The 19,400-nt window shown below is 43.9% G+C and overlaps 2 protein-coding genes across 11 annotated transcripts in view; one reads left to right on the top strand and one right to left on the bottom strand.

Annotated features, from left to right (window-relative positions):
- The first annotated feature begins 107 nt into the window (after positions 1 to 107).
- khk (ketohexokinase) lies at positions 108 to 9,677 on the top strand. 9 transcript variants are annotated; one of them, XM_071366720.1, is made up of 9 exons: positions 108 to 417; positions 1,007 to 1,123; positions 1,873 to 2,007; positions 2,431 to 2,565; positions 5,052 to 5,124; positions 7,331 to 7,477; positions 8,518 to 8,606; positions 8,841 to 8,998; positions 9,122 to 9,677. In XM_071366720.1, exons 1-9 carry the CDS (start codon positions 326 to 328, stop codon positions 9,217 to 9,219), a joined length of 1,044 nt encoding a protein of 347 aa, XP_071222821.1. In that variant the 5' UTR covers positions 108 to 325; the 3' UTR covers positions 9,220 to 9,677. The 9 variants fall into 9 exon arrangements, with proteins under 9 accessions (XP_071222821.1, XP_071222824.1, XP_071222823.1 ...); XM_071366723.1 differs by lacking the exon at positions 1,873 to 2,007; XM_071366722.1 differs by lacking the exon at positions 2,431 to 2,565.
- Positions 9,432 to 19,400, bottom strand: part of LOC139553936 (hippocalcin-like protein 1) — a 26,103-nt gene continuing 16,134 nt past the window's right edge. Inside the window, exons 2-4 of one of the 2 annotated variants that reach the window (XM_071366730.1) lie at positions 16,968 to 17,511; positions 12,149 to 12,254; positions 9,432 to 10,318 (exon numbers count right to left, since the gene is read on the bottom strand). In XM_071366730.1, the coding sequence (XP_071222831.1) occupies positions 10,269 to 10,318; positions 12,149 to 12,254; positions 16,968 to 17,345 (534 nt within the window). In that variant the 5' untranslated portion in view covers positions 17,346 to 17,511 and the 3' untranslated portion in view covers positions 9,432 to 10,268. Of the gene's footprint in view, positions 10,323 to 12,148; positions 12,255 to 16,967; positions 17,512 to 19,400 lie in introns of both variants that reach the window. The other variant, XM_071366729.1, reaches the window with a different exon arrangement.

Below are 19,400 nucleotides of genomic sequence, written 5' to 3'. Positions count from 1 at the left end.
TTTAGAGCTGGGACACCAGATGAATCCAATGAACTATCAGGTGAACGCAATTAACTACCAGGTAGAATAGAATACCTGTAGCATACTGTATGAGTTTTCAACAGCGCCATCTTTCGGTTACACTCGGGAACTTTCAGGGGGGAAAACATGTTTCTTTAAAGATGAAGGATAAGCGGCGCAGGCGCACACGCTCAGCAAAGCAGAGCCAGACTGTGCTCGTCTCGCCCTATTGGTGGTCACCTATCTGGGGTTCAAAGACCACACAAGTGTGATATGAGCAACATTGTATCCGAAGTTCAAAGTCCCGTTATTTCACGCAGGGAACATGGGTGACAAAAAGATACTGTGCATCGGGCTGGTATGTCTGGATATTATCAATGTGGTGGACAAATACCCGGAAGAGGACACTGACACCAGGTAAGTGATGTTTCATACTGAATGCACTCATCATCTCTGGTGCATTTACCGTTTCAATTACATAGCTACAGTCCTAAAAACACTCACATCCTTTTTATGATTACGGAGCGGAGCGAATAAAGCTCTGCGCCTGCGCAATACTCTCCTACCTAGCTCATTGCGATGCGGGATCCCTGGTACGTCCCTACCCCATTTGAAGTTGACATTTAAAATGGTTAAGGTAAGGGTTAGGGTTGGTTAAGGTTAGAGTAAGGGTAGGCGTAAATGTTATGGCTAGGGGCTGTGACAGATCCACTTGTAAACGAACTACACACTTCGCTGTACCACTAGCTTGCAAAAATCATAATGAAATGAGTTTTACGTTAACTTCGATCTCACGTTCTTCACGCCTAGACCTACTAAGATATATCCTACTTGCACTAGACTAGCCCGAAAAGAAACATGAAAGCCGTTGTTTCAATATTGCTACACTAGTCAGTAAATTCACAACAGCAAATGAATGACTTGAAGGAGGGCAGTCATGGGTACTACCAAAACTAAGATATTACAGCTGTCTGTTATTCACCCATGCCTCTGCATGTGCGCACAGGTGTTTGTCTCAACGATGGCAGCGTGGTGGGAACGCGTCCAACTCGTGCACTGTGCTGTCACTCCTTGGCGCTCCCTGTGCGTTCATGGGGTCCCTAGCTCCTGGGCATGTTGCAGAGTAAGTAGCCTGTTGTCAATTTAAAGCAATAAGGCCCGAGGAGGTGTGGTATATGGCCAATATACCACGGCTAAGGGCTGTTCTTAAGCCCGACGCATCGCGGTGTGCCTGGACAAAGCCCTTAGCCGTATATCACAATTCCCAGAGGTGCCCTATTGCTATTATAAACTGGTTGCCAACGCAATTAGAGCAGTAAAAATAAATGTTTGGTGGTATACGGTCTGATATACCATGGCTGTCAGCCAATCAGCATTCAGGGCTCAAACCACCCAGTTCATAAAGATTTTACATATGACAAACTCATGGATTATTATAAAAATAATAACATGTATTTTATTCTCTCATCTTAGGTCTACTTTGGGGGATTTATTTCATGTGTTCTGGTAGAATCAATTCTTAGGTCTACTTTTGGGGATTTATTTAATATGTTTTGGTAGAATCAATTCTTAGGTCTACTTTTGGGGATTTATTTCATGTGTTTTGGTAGAATCAATCCTTAGGTCTACTTTTGGGGATTTATTTCATGTGTTTTGGTAGATTTATTTCATGTTTAGAATCAGTTAAGACAGGCTGTTTTTTGTTTATTTCATGTCCTTTTGGTGTTACAAAGACATCTTCCAAATCTGCCATCATTTATTCCAGTTTTTCCTGAGGTGGTGGTGCTGTGATCGAGAACAGTTATGGATCTCAACAACAATAACTGTCTGTCTAGACGTCTCTCTTTCTTATACAGTGACTATATCCCACAGCTTCGTACTAGATGACTTTCAGAAGTACCAGATTGACATCTCTCTCCTATCAGAACACCCTCACAGCTCCTTCCCTACCTCTATGATCATAAGCAATGTGACCACGGGCACTCGCACCATCCTACACATGAACAGGTTTGTGTGTGTCTGTGTTTAGGTGTGTGTCTGTGTTTAGGTAGGTGTGTGTGTAGGTTCAATTCAGATATTCTCCTAAAATTCCTCACTCACACTCACTTGCTCACTTCTCCACTTGGGCTCTCCTGTGCTGCTATCCCTGTCTCTACCACTAGGTGGAAACCTGTCCCCACTAACCCCCTGCTCTACCCCATGTCCCAGGTCTGCTTCTCAGAGGTCATAGGTTATGCCCTCGTCTCCCAGTCTGCAGCAAATGTTCCCCCCGCTCCGTCCCTTCAGGCCAGAGGAAACACGTGTTATTATTATCATCATTATTTATCACAATAATGATGTCATGATATAACGACGATGTATGTAGTATCATTATCATTGGGTTCATTGAGGGTTGCGTGTTTGTTTGTGTCTGTCTCCCTGCTCTGTCAGCTTCATCGTGGGCGATTTCTCTCGCCGCGGGGTGGACATTTCGTCCGTTGCCTGGCAGCGGGAGGGGGAGACCCCATGTGCGTGTTGCGTGGTGTGTCCCCCCAGCGGCTCACGCACGGTCGTGCTCTCCGACACGTAAGACACGCAACGTGGCGGACGATCCGGCGCTGGATCCTGTAATGCTGTGGTTGGGTCTAATACGGGATATGCTGCTCCACTGCAGTAGAATGGAGCCGGAATGGAGCCGGAATAGAGCCGGAATAGAGCCAGAATGGAGCGTCACACAACGCTGTAGCCAGATAACTGCCTCACAATATCAGCTCAAAGGGTGTTGTAAGATTGTCATTCTTAGTCAAACTTCTTGAGCCAAGTGAGTGAGTTAATCATTTGTCAGTGAGTTAATAATTAGTGAGTGAGATATTCAGTACAGTATAGATGGATGTTACTCAGAAGCCAAGTCAGTTAAGGCCATGATACACGAGCAAATTTGTGGCAATATTGCCAATGTATCATCAGCTTTACAGTTTGTAGCAGTATGTCCTGTAAACGTAGGGTTAGGGGCGTGTCTGACTGCAGTGGCGCTGCGTGGGTTAATTCTGGGGATCATCTCTAATTCTACCAATTCGATCACTGCATGCTAAATGTGTTGTTACAATGTCATTTCATCCATTGATAACACTATCATGCGATGTGATTTCCATAGAGAAGTAGTATTCTACCTTTTATTTCAACAAGGAACACAGACTGAGACCAAGGTCTCTTTTACAGCTGGGCCCTGCGTATACATGTTTACACATACAGTTTGGGTACAATGATTAAGAAACTACACAAGACAAACAAAACGATCACAGATAACAAAAAAATACAGCAGCAGATTATTACATTTACACATAGGTTATTCCCCTAACAGCACAAGAACCTGTATTACCCGAAGCAGTTACAAGCAATATAAAAATCCTCCAATAAATGTTTCAAATGGGCAAGGGGGACAAGTGTCTCAAGTTTAAGTTTAGTCTGCAGGCTATTCCATAGGCAAGGAGTGTAACAGGAAAAGGCAGCCATAATCAACTCTGTGGAAATCGCAGGCACCTCAAGTGTAATCCATGTTGAGACCTGGTTTAAGGAATTATAATTATGTTGATGAGTGATGATAAATAAGAGGGTAGTTTATTCAGAAGTGCTTTATAGACAAACACGAGAGCATGTTGTTCTCGTCTCACGGACAGCGAAGTCCAACCCACATTTTGAGATAAAACACAGTGGTGAGTTCTGTAGCTAGCACCCGTAATAAACCTAAGTGCCAAATGATAAGTAGCACCCAGTGATTTAAGTGTTGATGCCGTAGCATGCATGTAAATAATATCCCCATAATCTATAACACATAAATGTAGCTTGCACAATGTGTCTTCTATTTGTGGAGGACAAAAATGTCCTGTTTCTATAGAGGAAGACTTGCTTGATGTTTTGCGGTTTACAAAGTTCATCAACATGCATTTTCCTTTGCATTTAAAACAAGTTTCAACTGTAAAAAAGACCCTTGTAATATCTTAAAATCTGTCTCCAGCTGCGATAATGCTTGGTCAACCGTTGTAGCAATAGAGTACATGAGTGTCATCAGCATATAGATTAATTTGACACTTTCTTACCTCATCACCGATATTGTTTATGTAGAGCGTGAACAGTAATGGACCAAGTATAGAACCTTGTGGGACCCAAGAGTTAGAATTTCATCATGGACAAATGTAACATTTTTGCTAACTAGCTACTTTTTAGCTACTTGCTACTTTTTAGCTACTTTGTAACTACTTAACTAAACCTTCCACTAATCTTAACCCTTTTAACCTGACTCCTCAACCCTAACCCCTAGCCTAGCTAACATTAGCAACCTAGCTAATGTTAGTATATGCCACCTAGCTAATGTTAGCTACAACAAATTGGAATTCGTAACATATTATACGTTTTGTAAATTCGTAGCATATTGTACGAATTGCAGTTCATAACATATCATACGAAATGGATAATGGACATCCACAAATTAATACATACCATACGAAACATAACATATCATTTTTATTTCACCATTATGTAATCTGGTAGGCCAGTTGAGAACAACTTCTCATTTACAACTGTGACCTGGCATACTAATCATACTAATTATGTCCCGGAATAACATTTACTATGTTACATCTACCCCTGAGTCCAGGTTGCCTATCCAATAAGGTTAATAATAATTTTGTTTACAAAAGGAAATCTTTGTTTATCTCTTTCCCCCTCCACCCCCTGTCTCTTCCCCCCTCTCTTATCCCCTCTTTCTCTCTCCAACTCCTCTCCCTCTCTTCCCCCTCTCTCCAACTCTCCCCTCTCTCTTCCCCCCTCTCCCTCTCTTCCAACTCTCCCCTCTCCCTCTTTTCCCCCTTCTCTTTCCCCTCTTCCCCCTCCCCCTCCCTCTCTCCAACTCTCCCCTCTCTCTTCCCCCTCTCCCTCTCTTCCCCCTCTATCCAACTCTCCCCTCTCCCTCTCTTCCCCCTTCTCTTTCCCCTCTTTCCCCTCCCTCCCCCTCTCTCCAACTCTCCCCTCTCTCTTCTCCCTCTCTTTCTCCCCCCCCTCTCTCTCTCTCTCAGAAACCTACCTGATGTGTCAGCAGCAGACTTCTCTGAGGTAGATCTCAGTCAGTACAAATGGATCCACTGGGAGGTGAGCTCACAGAGGTTATAGAACACTCTACTCTAGATTTAGGTTCAACTTTGACCTTATCGATCAAATCAAATGTCATTTGTCACATTCGCCAAATACAACAGGTGTAGACCTTACAGTAAAATACTTGCTTACAAGCCCTTAACCAACAAAGCAGTTTTAAGAAAATATTTACTAAATAAACTAAAGTAACACAATAAAATACGGCGGGTACTGGTACCGAGGTCATGTGAGGGGGTACAGGTTAGTCGAGGTAATTTGTACATGTTGGTCGGGGTAAAGTGTCTATGAATAGATAATAAACAGCGAGTTGCAGCAGTGTAAAAACAAAGGGGTGGATCCATGTAAATAGTCCGGTGGCCATTTTATTAATTGTTCAGCAGTCTTATGGCTTAGAGGTAGAAGTTGTTAAGGAGCCTTTTGGTCCTAGACTTGGCATTCTGGTACCGCTTGCTGTGCGGTAGCAGAGAGAACCGTCTATTACTTGGGTGACTGGAGTCTTTGACAATGTATTGGGCCGTTATCTGACACCGCCTAGTATATAGGTCCTGGAGGGCAGGAAGCTTGGCCCCAGTGATATACTGGGCTGTATGCACTACCCTCTGTAGCGCCTTATGCCGAGCAGTTGCCAGACCAGGTGGTGATGCAACCAGTCAGGATGCCATCGATGGTGCAGCTGTAGAACTTTTATGAGGATCTGAGGACCCATGCCAAATCTTTTCAGTCTCCTGAGGGGTAAAAGGCGTTGTCGTGCCCTCTTCACAAAATGTTTTGGTGTGTTTGGACCATGATAGTTTGTTGGTGATGTGGACACCAAGGAACTTGAAACTCTTGACCCACTCTACTACAGCCCTAGTGATGTTAATGGGGGCGTGTTCAGCCCTCCTTTTCCTGTAGTCCACGATCATCTCCTTTGTTTTACTCACGTTGTGGTTGTTGTCCTGGCACCACACTGCCAGTTCTCTGACCTCCTCCCTATAGGCCGTCTCATTTTTGTCAGTGATCACTGTTGTGTCAGCGAACTTAAGGATGGTGTTGGAGACGTGTTTGGCCATACAGTCGTAGGTGAACAGGGAATACAGAAGGGGACTAAGCACGCTCCCCTGAGGGGCCCCAGTGTTAAGAATAAGCGTGGCAGATGTGTTGTTGCATAATCTTACCACCTGGGGGCGGCCCGTCAGGAAGTCCAGGATCCAGTTGCAGAGGGAGGTGTTTAGTCCCAGGGTCCTTAGATTAGTGATGAGCTTTGAGGGCACTACGGTGTTGAACGCTGAGCTGTTGTCAAGGAACAGCATTCTCATCTGTGGGTCTGTTGGTGCGTTATGCGAATTGGAGTGGGTCTAGGGTTTCCGGGATGATGCTGTTAGCCATGACCAGCCTTTCAATGCACTTCATGGCTACTGACGTGTGTGCTACGCGGCGGTAGTCATTTGCCAGGTTACTTTCGCTTTCTTGGGAACAGGGACTATGGTGGTCTACTTAAAACATGTAGGTATTACAGACTTGGTCAGGGAGAGTTTAAAAATGTCAGTGAAGACTTTTGGCAGTTGGTCCGCGCATGCTCTGAGTACACGTCCTGGTAATCCGTTTGGCCCTGCTGCTTTGTGAATGTTGACCTGTTTAAAGGTCTTGCTCACATTGGGTACGGAGAGCGTGATCACACAGTCATCCGGATACTCTACTCAGAGGCTAAAGGGGCAATCGATTGCTTGGACTTTGAAATCAATAATCAATGGCTATATATCATTAAAGAACATAACTTATATATGCCTCATAAGCTTCGTTCAGCTGCGTAACCCCATAACCCAAAGTATAAGCTTGTTTTACACCATTGTTTGTAAACAATGTAACTGTAAAACACATGGTTAAAACAATCATTTTAATGTCATGGATGATCAGTCCTTTTCATTCATAGCCCTGTCTCTGAATTTGTGAGTGGTTACATTTCTCCAGACCCATCCCTAAACTGTTTACCTAAAAAGGTGTCTTGGGTGTCCACTTTTGCTGTTATTTGAACTGTAGATTGCCCCTTTAACATTTATTTCATAGAGCTCTATATTTAATCACGATTCAACCATTTTTGTATCATGTACTGTTTATAACACTTAAAATACAAACATGTTATAAACATGACCAAGAGTGAAACATCCATGACAGGTTCTGGTCATGTTTGACACATGTTTGACACATGTTTGACACATGACAGGGCCGTAATGCTGAGGAGCAGGTGAAGATGATCCAGCAGGTGGAGCTGTCTAACAACACGTTGCCACAGCAACACAGGATCACCGTATCCGTGGAGATAGAGAAGACCAGGGAGCCTCTGTACCAGCTCTTCCACTATGGTGATGTGGTACGACGCCCTCACTGATAGCATGAGTATCACCCATAACACTCTGGAACAATGCCCCCCGACAACATCTAGACAATGCTCTTTAGGAATGTTGTATCAAAAACATGTTCAGCGTTCTCTACAGGTTTGGAGATAGATTTTGACACATTTTTATTATGAGAGTGTCTTGCGTCTTCAGGATGCCAAGCCCACATGGCCTTATAAGGATACCCAGCCCACATGGCCTTATAAGGATTCCCAGTCCACATGGCCTTATAAGGATGCCCAGTCCACATGGCCTTATAAGGATGCCCAGTCCACATGGCCTTATAAGGATGCCCAGTCCACATGGCCTTATAAGGATGCCCAGTCCACATGGCCTTATAAGGATGCCCAGCCCACATGGCCTTATAAGGATGCCCAGTCCACATGGCCTTATAAGGATGCCCAGCCCACATGGCCTTATAAGGATGCCCAGCCCACATGGCCTTAAGGATGCCCAGTCCACATGGCCTTATAAGGATGCCCAGTCCACATGGCCTTATAAGGATTCCCAGTCCACATAGCCTTATAAGGATTTCCAGTCGACATGGCCTTATAAGGATGCCAAGTCCACATGGCCTTATAAGGATGCCCAGCCCACATGGCCTTATAAGGATGCCCAGTCCACATGGCCTTATAAGGAGGCCCAGTCCACATGGTCTTATAAGGATGCCCAGCCCACATGGCCTTATAAGGATGCCCAGTCCACATGGCCTTATAAGGATGCCCAGCCCACATGGCCTTATAAGGATGCCCAGTCCACATGGCCTTATAAGGATGCCCAGTCCACATGGCCTTATAAGACACGATTCATAGTTTGCATTTTAAAAGTGGAGTGGTTTCACTGAGGTACTATGTAAGCAATAACAGTGCATGCGTCATATGATTTATATAACATGTATAGAATGATAGTTCATCCCTATTTATCCTGATTGTGTCATTGCTGGCATTAAAGAGGGCATTACCAAACCTGGTCATAACACTGTCATACCTGACCTGAAACAACGTTTCCTCTCCAGGTGTTTGTCAGTAAGGATGTGGCCATGCACTTTGGCTTCCACTCCGCTGCCAGTGCTCTGAAGGGCCTCTACCACAGAGTGAAGAAAGGGTGAGTGGACACACAGATGAAGGAAGAGAGCGAGGGACAGGCAGGTAGGTAGGTAGAGAGACAGATGGACGGAAAGATGGCTGGAAAGAGTGACAGACAGACGGATTGGGAAAAAGAGGGTGAGGATGTGGGGGGGATACAGTCTAAAACTTTATGCCACTGTTAACTCTTCATATTCTGATCCAGTTTTCCATTGTAGTCTCAACACCTGAAAGTAGGCTTCCTGTGTTCCAGGGCTGTCCTCATATGTGCCTGGGCAGAGAAAGGGGCCGATGCGATGGGTCCTGATGGCATAGTGGTCCACTCAGATGCCTTTCCACCGGAGGCCGTTGTGGACACGCTCGGAGCAGGCGACACTTTCAATGCTTCAGTGATCTACACCCTGTCAAATGGTGAGATTATATTAGTTTTTTTTTTGTTTTGTTTTTTACACATAGTCAAATGGTAAGGTGATATTTGTATTTTCTACACCCACAATGCAATCAATCATCTATTGTCTCCCTCTCCCCTGGTAGGAGGAGGAGTACAGGAAGCTCTCACGTTCGGTTGCCAGGTGGCAGGCAGGAAGTGTGGTGTCCACGGATATGACGAAATAGTGACAAAGAAAGAGTGAAGAATAACGTGCACTGTAGATGGAGGGTTTTTGACATAACAGTACACTTTATTTAAAATTCTACAAACACAAACTTGGCAGTAGGTATAGGAACGTTTTGTCACGTCACAAAACTCAACACTCAGCAAAACAGCATGAGAGGTACTATTAGTTTTTACAGACACAGTTCAAGCCAAACCCCTGTGTTTTGGAGGTTAAAGTAATTATTTAGACGTTTTTTTCTCGTCTTTCACTATTGTTGTTTCCTCCCAACCATTGTTAGCTGTTTCATTAAGCAATGTCCAGATTCTCCTGGCTAGCATTTTTTGAAATTCTAGCAATGCTAGCGGAAGTGGGTTGGATCAGTTAGCCACACATTCAAAGGCACACGGCCTAAAACCTAACTTATGGTGATTTTAACAAAATGTTCTTGCAATAAAACAGAATAAATGTAACATTTGTCGTTATCTGGCAACAAAGAGTCTTGTAAGTCTTTCTCAGGGGCTTGTGTCTTTCTCAGGGGCCTTGGTTCTTTCTCATTGGGCCTTGGGCCTTTCTCAGGGGCCTTGGTTCTTTCTCATTGGGCCTTGGGCCTTTCTCAGGGGCCTTGGTTCTTTCTCATTGGGCCTTGGGCCTTTCTCAGGGGCCTTGGTTCTTTCTCATTGGGCCTTGGGCCTTTCTCATTGGGCCTTGGGCCTTTCTCAGGGGCCTTGGTTCTTTCTCATTGGGCCTTGGGCCTTTCTCAGGGGCTTGATACTGTATATGCAATACTTCAGTTCATTCTGGATGTCATTGTTGCACAACAAACACTATCAGAATACTAAAACATACTTATGGACACATATTACATTTACAGTAAAATACAATATGAAAATGATTACATTTTATAAACATTTATCCTCATATGGATTGAAATGAAACTAACGGTACAAATCAAACGATCTTCAAAACAACAGTGATGATAATTACAATATTTATATAATCTCCATAGTCATGTGACCGTGGGGTTAAAAGTAGTGTGTGTGTTCAGAACTGATTGGCACTGCTGGGGTCACACTGTAACAGGCGGACTATTGACGGGTCACTCTTGGCACCTTTGATGAATTCCTCCAGGGACAGTCTACCTGCAATAATAAGCCACGTGATTGGATGAGGAACTTCGTTATTCATCAAAGGTTAAAGTAAGAGCTAATGGGTGGAGGCAGAGAAAGGGTTGCATCCCAGTAGTCTAAAGTGGCTCCCTCTCATACACTGATTTCCCTCTTCTGCACTGCTGGGGCGACAGCGTAGCCTAGTGGTTAGAGTGTAGGGGCGGCAGGGTAGCCTAGTGGTTAGAGCGTTGGACTAGAAACCAAAAGGTTGCAAGTTTGAATCCCCGAGTTGACAAGGTACAAATCTGTTGTTCTGCCCCTGAACGAGGCAGTTAACCCACGGTTCCTAGGCCGTCATTGTAAATAAGAATCTGTTTTTAACTGACTTAAGTAAAGGTAAAACATATTTTTTAACTACTGCAGACAACTGGACTATTGTGTGGCTCAGTTCAAAGCTATCACTTAGCCTGTGTGGCTCAATTCAAAGCTATCACTTAGCCTGTGGGGAAAGAGAAGGGGGATACCTAGTCAGTTGTACAACTGAATGCATCTTCTGCATTTAACCCAACCCCTCTGATTCAGAGAGGTACGGGGGGCTGCCATAATCAACATCCACATCTTTGGCACCCAGGGAACAGTGGGTTAACTGCCTTGCTCAGGGGTTGAACAACATATTTCTTTACTTTTACACTTTCAGTTACAGGCCCAACGCTCTAATCACTAGGCTACCTGTGTGGCTCAGTTGGATGCTATCACTTAGCCTGTGTGGCTCAGTTGGAAGGTCATGGGTTCAATTCCCTCAGGGATCACACATACTCAAACTCCAGTCCAATGACTATCAACCCAACATGGCTGTTACACCAAGAGATCCGAACCCTTTGACAGGGTCGCTAGATGTTGGGTTAAGGTCGCTATTGTCGGAGTCCATGTTTCTTATGCCTTCACATAAAGATAGAGGGCGCCACTTATCCACTTTTAGACTATTGAGATTCACCTAATAAAGCAGGCCATTAAATTATGTGCAGAAACACTTGTGGTTTTGATTCTCTCTTTCAATCATTGCTATCAAACTGTTGAACTATCAGACTTGAACTATCAGACTATCAAACTGTTGAACTATCAGACTATCAAACTGTTGAACTATCAGACTATCAAACTGTTGAACTATCAGACTATCAAACTGTTGAACTATCAGACTATCGAACTATCAGACTATCAGACTATCAAGCTACCAAACTATCAAATTATCAAACTTTCAGACTATCAAGCTATCAAATGATCGAACTATCAAACTATCAAATTATCAGGGAGAAAATAAAACCAGCAGTAAGTTTCTTTTTATCCTAACCCCTTTATGGGCCGGTAGTTGAATAGCCCTACAGAAGAAACCCCTTAATAGTGACGGCCTGCACTAAAAAGTCCTGGGTTGGATATGTCCCAAATGGCTCCTTATTCCCCATATAGTCCCAAATGGCTCACTATTCCCTATATAGTCTGAAATGGCTCCCTATTCCCCATATAGTCCCAAATGGCTCCCTATTCCCCATATAGTCCCAAATGGCTCCCTATTCCCCATATAGTCCCAAATGGCACCCTATTCCCCATATAGTCTGAAATGGCTCCCTATTGCCCATATAGTCCCAAATGGCTCCCTATTCCCTATATAGTCCCAAATGGCACCCTATTCCCTATATAGTCCCAAATGGCTCCCTATTCCCCATATAGTCCCAAATGGCACCCTATTCCCCATATAGTCCCAAATGGCTCCTTATTCCCTATATAGTCCCAAATGGCACCCTATTCCCTGTATTTGTGGAATATGGTGCCATTTGGGACGAATCCCGTGCAGGGTTCCTCACCATCATTGTTTGAGTCCATCTGTCTGAAGATCTTGTCTGTCCTCTTCTCAGGTGTGGACTCGTCTTCTGGCATCTTCATGACAGAGGACACCATTTTGTAGATGGCCTAGGGAGATGGCACATAGATGAATAGAGAGAGGACCATAGGAGTAGAGAGTTAAAGCTATAATCCTTAATTGAAACAATAACAATGCAGCCACCCCGCCTCTGTTTTGTTAAAAAGCTGAGGAATGTATACATATAACCCCTAAAATTCATAGAGCTACGGATGCCAGGACTGACCGAAAACTATAATTTTAACCATGTTTTATAAGCTATACAGTGTTTGTTTACATTTATATCGTTTACAAACATTGTAGTAAAACAAGATTCTATTTTGGGTTCTGATGGGGTACGACAGTTGAACTAAGGTCATGAGTAGGAGCCGTGGTTTACGATGCGCTTTTTGAGGCACTGTGGTTTTACCATTATTTCTAGCATTATCCACTACTGTTGCTGCAGGCAAAAGATTCTAGGAAATGTTCTGTAACTGACACAAGCTTTGTCCAATCAATCCACGTCTGGTTGTGCCTGTGTATTTGGTGGGGGGATTGCCTAAACCGGGTGAGGCGTAGCTCTGCTAATCTTAATTTAAAAAAGATATATATATATTTCACAGGGAATACTATTTGTAGATCAGTAATCCTACAGTCGTGGCCAAAAGTTTTGAGACTGACACAAATATTAATTTCCACAAAGTTTGCTGCTTCAGTGTCTTTAGATATTTTTGTCAGATGTTACTATGGAATACTGAAGTATAATTATAAGCATTTCATAAGGTGTCAAAGGCTTTTATTGACAATTACATGAAGTTGATGTAAAGAGTCAATATTTGCAGTGTTGACCCTTCTTTTTCAAGACCTCTGCAATCCGCCCTGGCATGCTGTCAATTAACATCTGGGCCACATCCTGACTGATGGCAGCCCAGTCTTGCATAATCATGGCTTGGAGTTTGTCAGAATTTGTGGGTTTTTGTTTCTCCACCCGCCTCTTGAGGATTGACCACAAGTTCTCAATGGGATTAAGGTCTGGGGAGTTTCCTGGCCATGGACCCAAAATATCGATGTTTTGTTCCCCGAGCCACTTAGTTATCACTTTTGCCTTATGACAAGGTGCTCCATCATGCTGGAAAAGGCATTGTTCTTCACCAAACTGTTCCTGGATGGTTGGGAGAAGTTGCTCTCGGAGGATGTGTTGGTACCATTCTTTATTCATGGTTGTGTTCTTAGGCAAAATTGTGAGGGAGCCCACTCCCTTGGCTGAGAAGCAACCCCACACATGAATGGTCTCAGGATGCTTTACTGTTGGCATGACACAGGACTGATGGTAGCGCTCACCTTGACTTCTCCGGACAAGCTTTTTTCCGGATGCCCCAAACAATCGGAAAGGGGATTCATCAGAGAAAACTACTGTACCCCAGTCCTCAGCAGTCCAATCCCTGTACCTTTTGCAGAATATCAGTCTGTCCCTGATGTTTTTCCTGGAGAGAAGTGGCTTCTTTGCTGCCCATCTTGACACCAGGCCATCCTCCAAAAGTCTTCACCTCACTGTGCGAGCTCTGTACTGGTGGTGCCCCGATCCCGCAGCTGAATCAACTTTAGGAGACGGCCCTGGCGCTTGCTGGACTTTTTTGGGCGCCCTGAAGCCTTCTTCACAACAATTGAACCGCTCTCCTTGAAGTTCTTGATGATCCGATAAATGGTTGATTTAGGTGCAATCTTACTGGCAGCAATATCTTTGCCTGTGAAGCCCTTTTTGTGCAAAGCAATGATGACGGCATGTGTTTCCTTGCAGGTAACCATGGTTGACAGAGGAAGAACAATGATTCCAAGCACCACCCTCCTTTTCAAGCTTCCAGTCTGTTATTCTAACTCAATCATCATGACAGTGATCTCCATCCTTGTCCTCGTCAACACTCACACCTGTGTTAACGAGAGAATCACTGATATTATGTCCGCTGGTCCTTTTGTGTCAGGGCTGAAATTCAGTGGAAATGTTTTTGGGGGATTCAGTTCATTTGCATGGAAAAGAGGGACTTTGCAATTAATTGCAATTCATTTGATCACTCTTCATAACATTCTGGAGTATATGCAAATTGCCATCATACAAACTGAGGCAGCAGACTTTGTGAAAATTAATATTTGTATCATTCTCAAAACGTTTGGCCACGACTGTACAGTACAGCTCACGTTGCTGATCCTCTCCAACAGGCTCAGAAGTTGTAGTAATAAATGTGGGTCAGTTAAAGGTAAAATCCACAAAATAACTATTTTGGTATTTGTTTCATCAGTCCTCTATTGACTCAGTCCCAAACTGTTTTACATGTCAGCGATCAAGTTGTCAAGATATAGAACTTTCAAAATACAGAAAGTTTCACAGTATGATGCATTTTGCTTCATATGACCTCTTGATGTTGGCTTAACCTTTTATTGTGGTGGGCTAAATCAGGATCACACAGAGTGTTTCTTGGTAGTCTTAAAACAAATCTACTTTGAAACAAATGTATACACCTCACACACATGGTTATGGGCTTAAGAGAACACACCTGTACCATTACAGATAAAGAGTTTAAATATTTTTGAATTTGCATCCCAATATTGCACTTTTTACACATCACAGAAGACTGAAATATAACAAAACTGTTTGACATTGAAACACCGGATTTTCGGTGGATTCTTTTTTTTAAATGTTTATTAATTATGAAAAAGAACAATAGCATATCACCCATGAGGCCACTAGAATACAGGAAATGGATCTATTGTTGCAACACTACCCCCTTCCTTCAGGAGAGCGTGTCCCCACGCTGACTATACCAACTCCCTCACGTGTACACGCCTCTTGGATGGCCTCAAGGGCGCCATCCGACTTCTGAAACCAATGTAGTGAATTCTGGGGGAAGCCCCGACTGGGACTCAAACCCTGATCCAGCGTCTTTCAAGCCAACACCTTAACAGTTACACTAAGAGGTTCGTAGTAGCTACAGTTCATTCGGAAAGTATTCAGACCCCTTCACTTTTTCCACATTGTTACTTTACAGCCTTATTCTAAAATGTATTAAATGTTTCCCTCATCAATCTACACACAATACCCCATAATGACAAAGTGAAAACATGTTGTTTAGAATTTTTATCACATTTATTACAAACAAAAAACAGAAATACCTTCTTTAAATAAGTATTCTGACCCTTTGCTATGAGACTCGAAATTGAGCTCAGGTGCGTTCTGTTTCCATTGATCATCATTGAGATGTTTCTACAACTTGAGTGTAGTCAACCTGTGGTAAATTCAATTGATTGGACATGATTTGGATAGGCAAACCCCTGTCTATATAAGGTCCCACAGTTGACAATGCAGAGCAAAAACCAAGCCATGAGGTTGAAGGAATTGTCCATAGAGCTCCGAGACAGGCAGAGATCTTGGGAAGGGTGCCAAAATATTTCTGCAGCATTGAAGATCCCAAAGAACACAGTGGCCTCCATCATCCTTAAAGAGAAGAAGATTGGAACCACTAAGACTCTTCCTATAGCTGGCTGCCCAGCCAAACTGAGCAATCGGAGGAGAAGGGCCTTGGTCAAGGAGGTGACCAAGAACCCAATGGTACTACTCTGACAGAGCTCCTGAGTTCCTCTATGGAGATGAGAAAATCTCTCAGAAGGAAAACCATCTCTGCACCACTCCACCAATCAGGCCTTCATGTTAGTGGCCAGACAGATACCACTCCTCAGCCCACTTGGTGTTTGTCAAAGGCACCTAAAGGACTCTCAGACCATGAGAAACAACATTCTCTGGTCTGATGGAACCAAGATTGAACTATGCAAGGAAACTTGCCACCATCCCTATGGTGAAGCATGGTGGTGGAAGCATCATGCTGTGGGGATGTTTTTCAGGATAGTCATGATCGGGGGAAAGATGAACGGAGCAAAGTACAGAGAGATCCTTGGTTCACCTTCCAACAGGATAATGACCCTAAGCACACAGCCAAGACAACACAGGAGTGGCTTCGGGACAAGTCTGTGAATGTCTTTGAATGGCCCAGCTAGAGCCTGGATTTGAAACCGATCGAACATCTCTGGAGAGACCTGAAAATAGCTATCCAGCTACACTCATCATCCAACCTGACAGAGCTTGAGAGGATCTGCAGAGAAGAATGGGAGGAACTCCCCAAATACAGGTGTGACAAGCATACCCAAGAAGACTCGAGGCTGTAATCGCTGTCAAAGGTGCTTCAGTAAAGTACTGAGTAAAGGGTCTGAATACTAATGTAAATGTGATATTTGCATTTTTTTTATTTTATACATTAGACAAAATGTCTAAACTTGTTTTTGCTTTGTCATTATGGGGTATTGTGTGTGGATTGATGAAGGGGAAAAAATGATTTAATCAATTTTCGAATAAGGCTGTAACGTAACAAGATGTGGAAAAGATGAGGTCTGAGTACTTTCCGAATGCACTGTAATTCCAAAAATGTATGTAGCAACTGCAGATTCTAGCTTCAAGGTGGATAAATGAGGGATACACTGATTAGCACTGTCTTCTTACTATGTGATAGATGCTGTGTTTTGACGATTCAGTCTATTAGCTTCCACAAACTTTACTCATTTCTATCATCCATTGGTCCTTGTGTTGATTTTATAACTAATTTTAAATTCGTATTTACAATGACGGCCTACCCCAGACCAAACCCGGACGACGCTGGGCCAATTGTGCGCCGCCCTATGGGACTCCCAATCACGACCGGATGTTACAATACACCGGTGGAAGACAGGGGATTGAGACTGACCTGAACGATCTCCAGCATCTCCGCACGGCTGATGTAGCCGTTCCCATCCAGGTCGTACATGCTGAAGGCCCACTTGAGCTTATGCTCCAGCTTGCCTCGTGACGTTACGCTCAGCGCGATGATGAACTCCCTGAAGTCTATCGTCCCGTCTGCGTTGGTGTCGAACGTGCGGAAGACGTGCTCGGAAAATCTGGAGGCGTCCCCGTACGGGAAGAAGTTGGCATAGATCTTCTTGAACTCATCCACAGTCAGGTGGCCCGTGGGGCAGTCTTTTAGGAAGCCTCTGTACCACTCCTGGAGCTCGTGGTCAGTGAACTCTGTGTTCTCACGCAGGTCATTCAACACCTCCGGCCGTAGCTTGCTGTTCTGTTTGCCCATGGCTGAGGCAGCCCCTCCTCTCGCCCAGTTGGTGTTTCTCTCCCTCCTTCAAGATGAGTCTTTTGACGTTTTCTTGTTTTCTTTCACAGTCTTGTGTTTTCCTCCACTCTGCAACTGACTCCTTTTTCCTGGAGGGGAATAGGCAGGGGGGTTGATGGAAGATAGCCTATAGAGAGGACAGACAGAGAGAACCTGGTAATAGGGGTACGTACATTAGGTATATTTTTTATCCTTTAGAAGGCTAGGATCCAGTTTGTTTGGAAAGAACCCATGACAACATCTGACCAACTCTGAGGTAGCATCTGCATGACAACATCTGGCCAGCTCTGAGGTAGCATCTGCATGACAACATCTGGCCAGCCCTGCGGTAGCATCTGCATGACAACATCTGGCCAGCTCTGCGGTAGCATCTGCATGACAACATCTGGCCAGCTCTGAGTAGCATCTGCATGACAACATCTGGCCAGCTCTGAGTAGCATCTGCATGACAACATCTGGCCAGCTCTGCGGTAGCATCTGCATGACAACATCTGGCCAGCTCTGAGTAGCATCTGCATGACAACATCTGGCCAGCTCTGCGGTAGCATCTGCATGACAACATCTGGCCAGCTCTGCGGTAGCATCTGCATGACAACATCTGGCCAGCTCTGAGTAGCATCTGCATGACAACATCTGGCCAGCTCTGCGGTAGCATCTGCATGACAACATCTGGCCAGCTCTGCGGTAGCATCTGCATGACAACATCTGGCCAGCTCTGCGGTAGCATCTGCATGACAACATCTGGCCAGCTCTGAGTAGCTTCTGCATGACAACATCTGGCCAACTCTGCAGGAATGAGTTATAATGTCATACATGTCTAATTGATCAACAGCCCTGCCACAAGTCATTACTCATTCTAGTTCTCAATCAATGAAAACCAAACAGAAAAACTGCAGTCTTCAATAATGATATAATCTGAAATGAGTCGATTTATATCTTGAAAACTTCACTGCTGACATACTGCACACTTTTTGGGGGATTGTATTAACAGCGGACTAATGATTATTTTTTTTACAAATATCGTTTTGAGTGAACTATCCCTTTAACATACAGTGTACTCATTCTCAAATGAAACAAACAAGAAGGTACTAAGGCAACGAGCAGCTCAAAATATGAAACTCCAGCTGTCCGTAATGACATTTTTAGATAAATCGCTTTATGCATCTGATGGAAAACCTACAATACATAAATTAGCTGGTAAATCCTGACTAATTTGCCAATCAATTTGTCTATTAGGAGATGAAAACTTCACATGCAGCGCATATTCATTAGCAATCATTAATGACCTTAAAGAAAAATGTATATCATCAGAATGTTTAACAATTATGTCTAAATGGTTTTCCAAATACATGTGTGATTTTCCATTGTCGTGGTACCATAGAGGACATGACGAACTACAGGAGGATGGAAGGTACAGTACCATAGAAGACATGATGAACTACAGGAGGATGGAAGGTACCATAGAGGACATGATGAACTACAGGAAGATGGAAGGTACAGTACCATAGAGGACATGATGAACTACAGGAGGATGGAAGGTACAGTACCATAGAGGACATGATGAAATACAGGAGGATGGAAGGTACAGTACCATAGAGGACATGATGAACTACAGGAGGATGGAAGGTACCATAGAGGACATGATGAACTACAGGAGGATGGAAGGTACAGTACTATAGAGGACATGATGAACTACAGGGGGATGGAAGGTACTATAGAGGACATGATGAACTACAGGAGGATGGAAGGTACTATAGAGGACATGATGAAATACAGGAAGATGGAAGGTACTATAGAAGACATGATGAACTACAGGAGGATGGAAGGTACCATAGAGGACATGATGAACTACAGGAGGATGGAAGGTACTATAGAGGACATGATGAAATACAGGAGGATGGAAGGTACTATAGAGGACATGATGAACTACAGGAGGATGGAAGGTACAGTACCATAGAGGACATGATGAACTACAGGAGGATGGAAGGTACCATAGAGGACATGATGAACTACAGG

This window comes from Salvelinus alpinus, chromosome 25 (assembly GCF_045679555.1).
Source record: "Salvelinus alpinus chromosome 25, SLU_Salpinus.1, whole genome shotgun sequence".
Taxonomy (NCBI): Eukaryota; Metazoa; Chordata; class Actinopteri; order Salmoniformes; family Salmonidae; genus Salvelinus; species Salvelinus alpinus.
This window is presented reverse-complemented; position numbering and strand designations above follow the sequence as displayed.

Excerpts from the sequence above, each read along its gene's own strand:
- khk (XM_071366720.1), top strand. The coding sequence starts at position 326 with ATGGGTGACAAAAAGATACTGTGCATCGGGCTGGTATGTCTGGATATT. Across the intron at positions 418-1,006 it reads GAAGAGGACACTGACACCAG|GTGTTTGTCTCAACGATGGC; the intron begins GTAAGTGATGTT and ends ATGTGCGCACAG. Across the intron at positions 8,999-9,121 it reads GATCTACACCCTGTCAAATG|GAGGAGGAGTACAGGAAGCT; the intron begins GTGAGATTATAT and ends CTCCCCTGGTAG.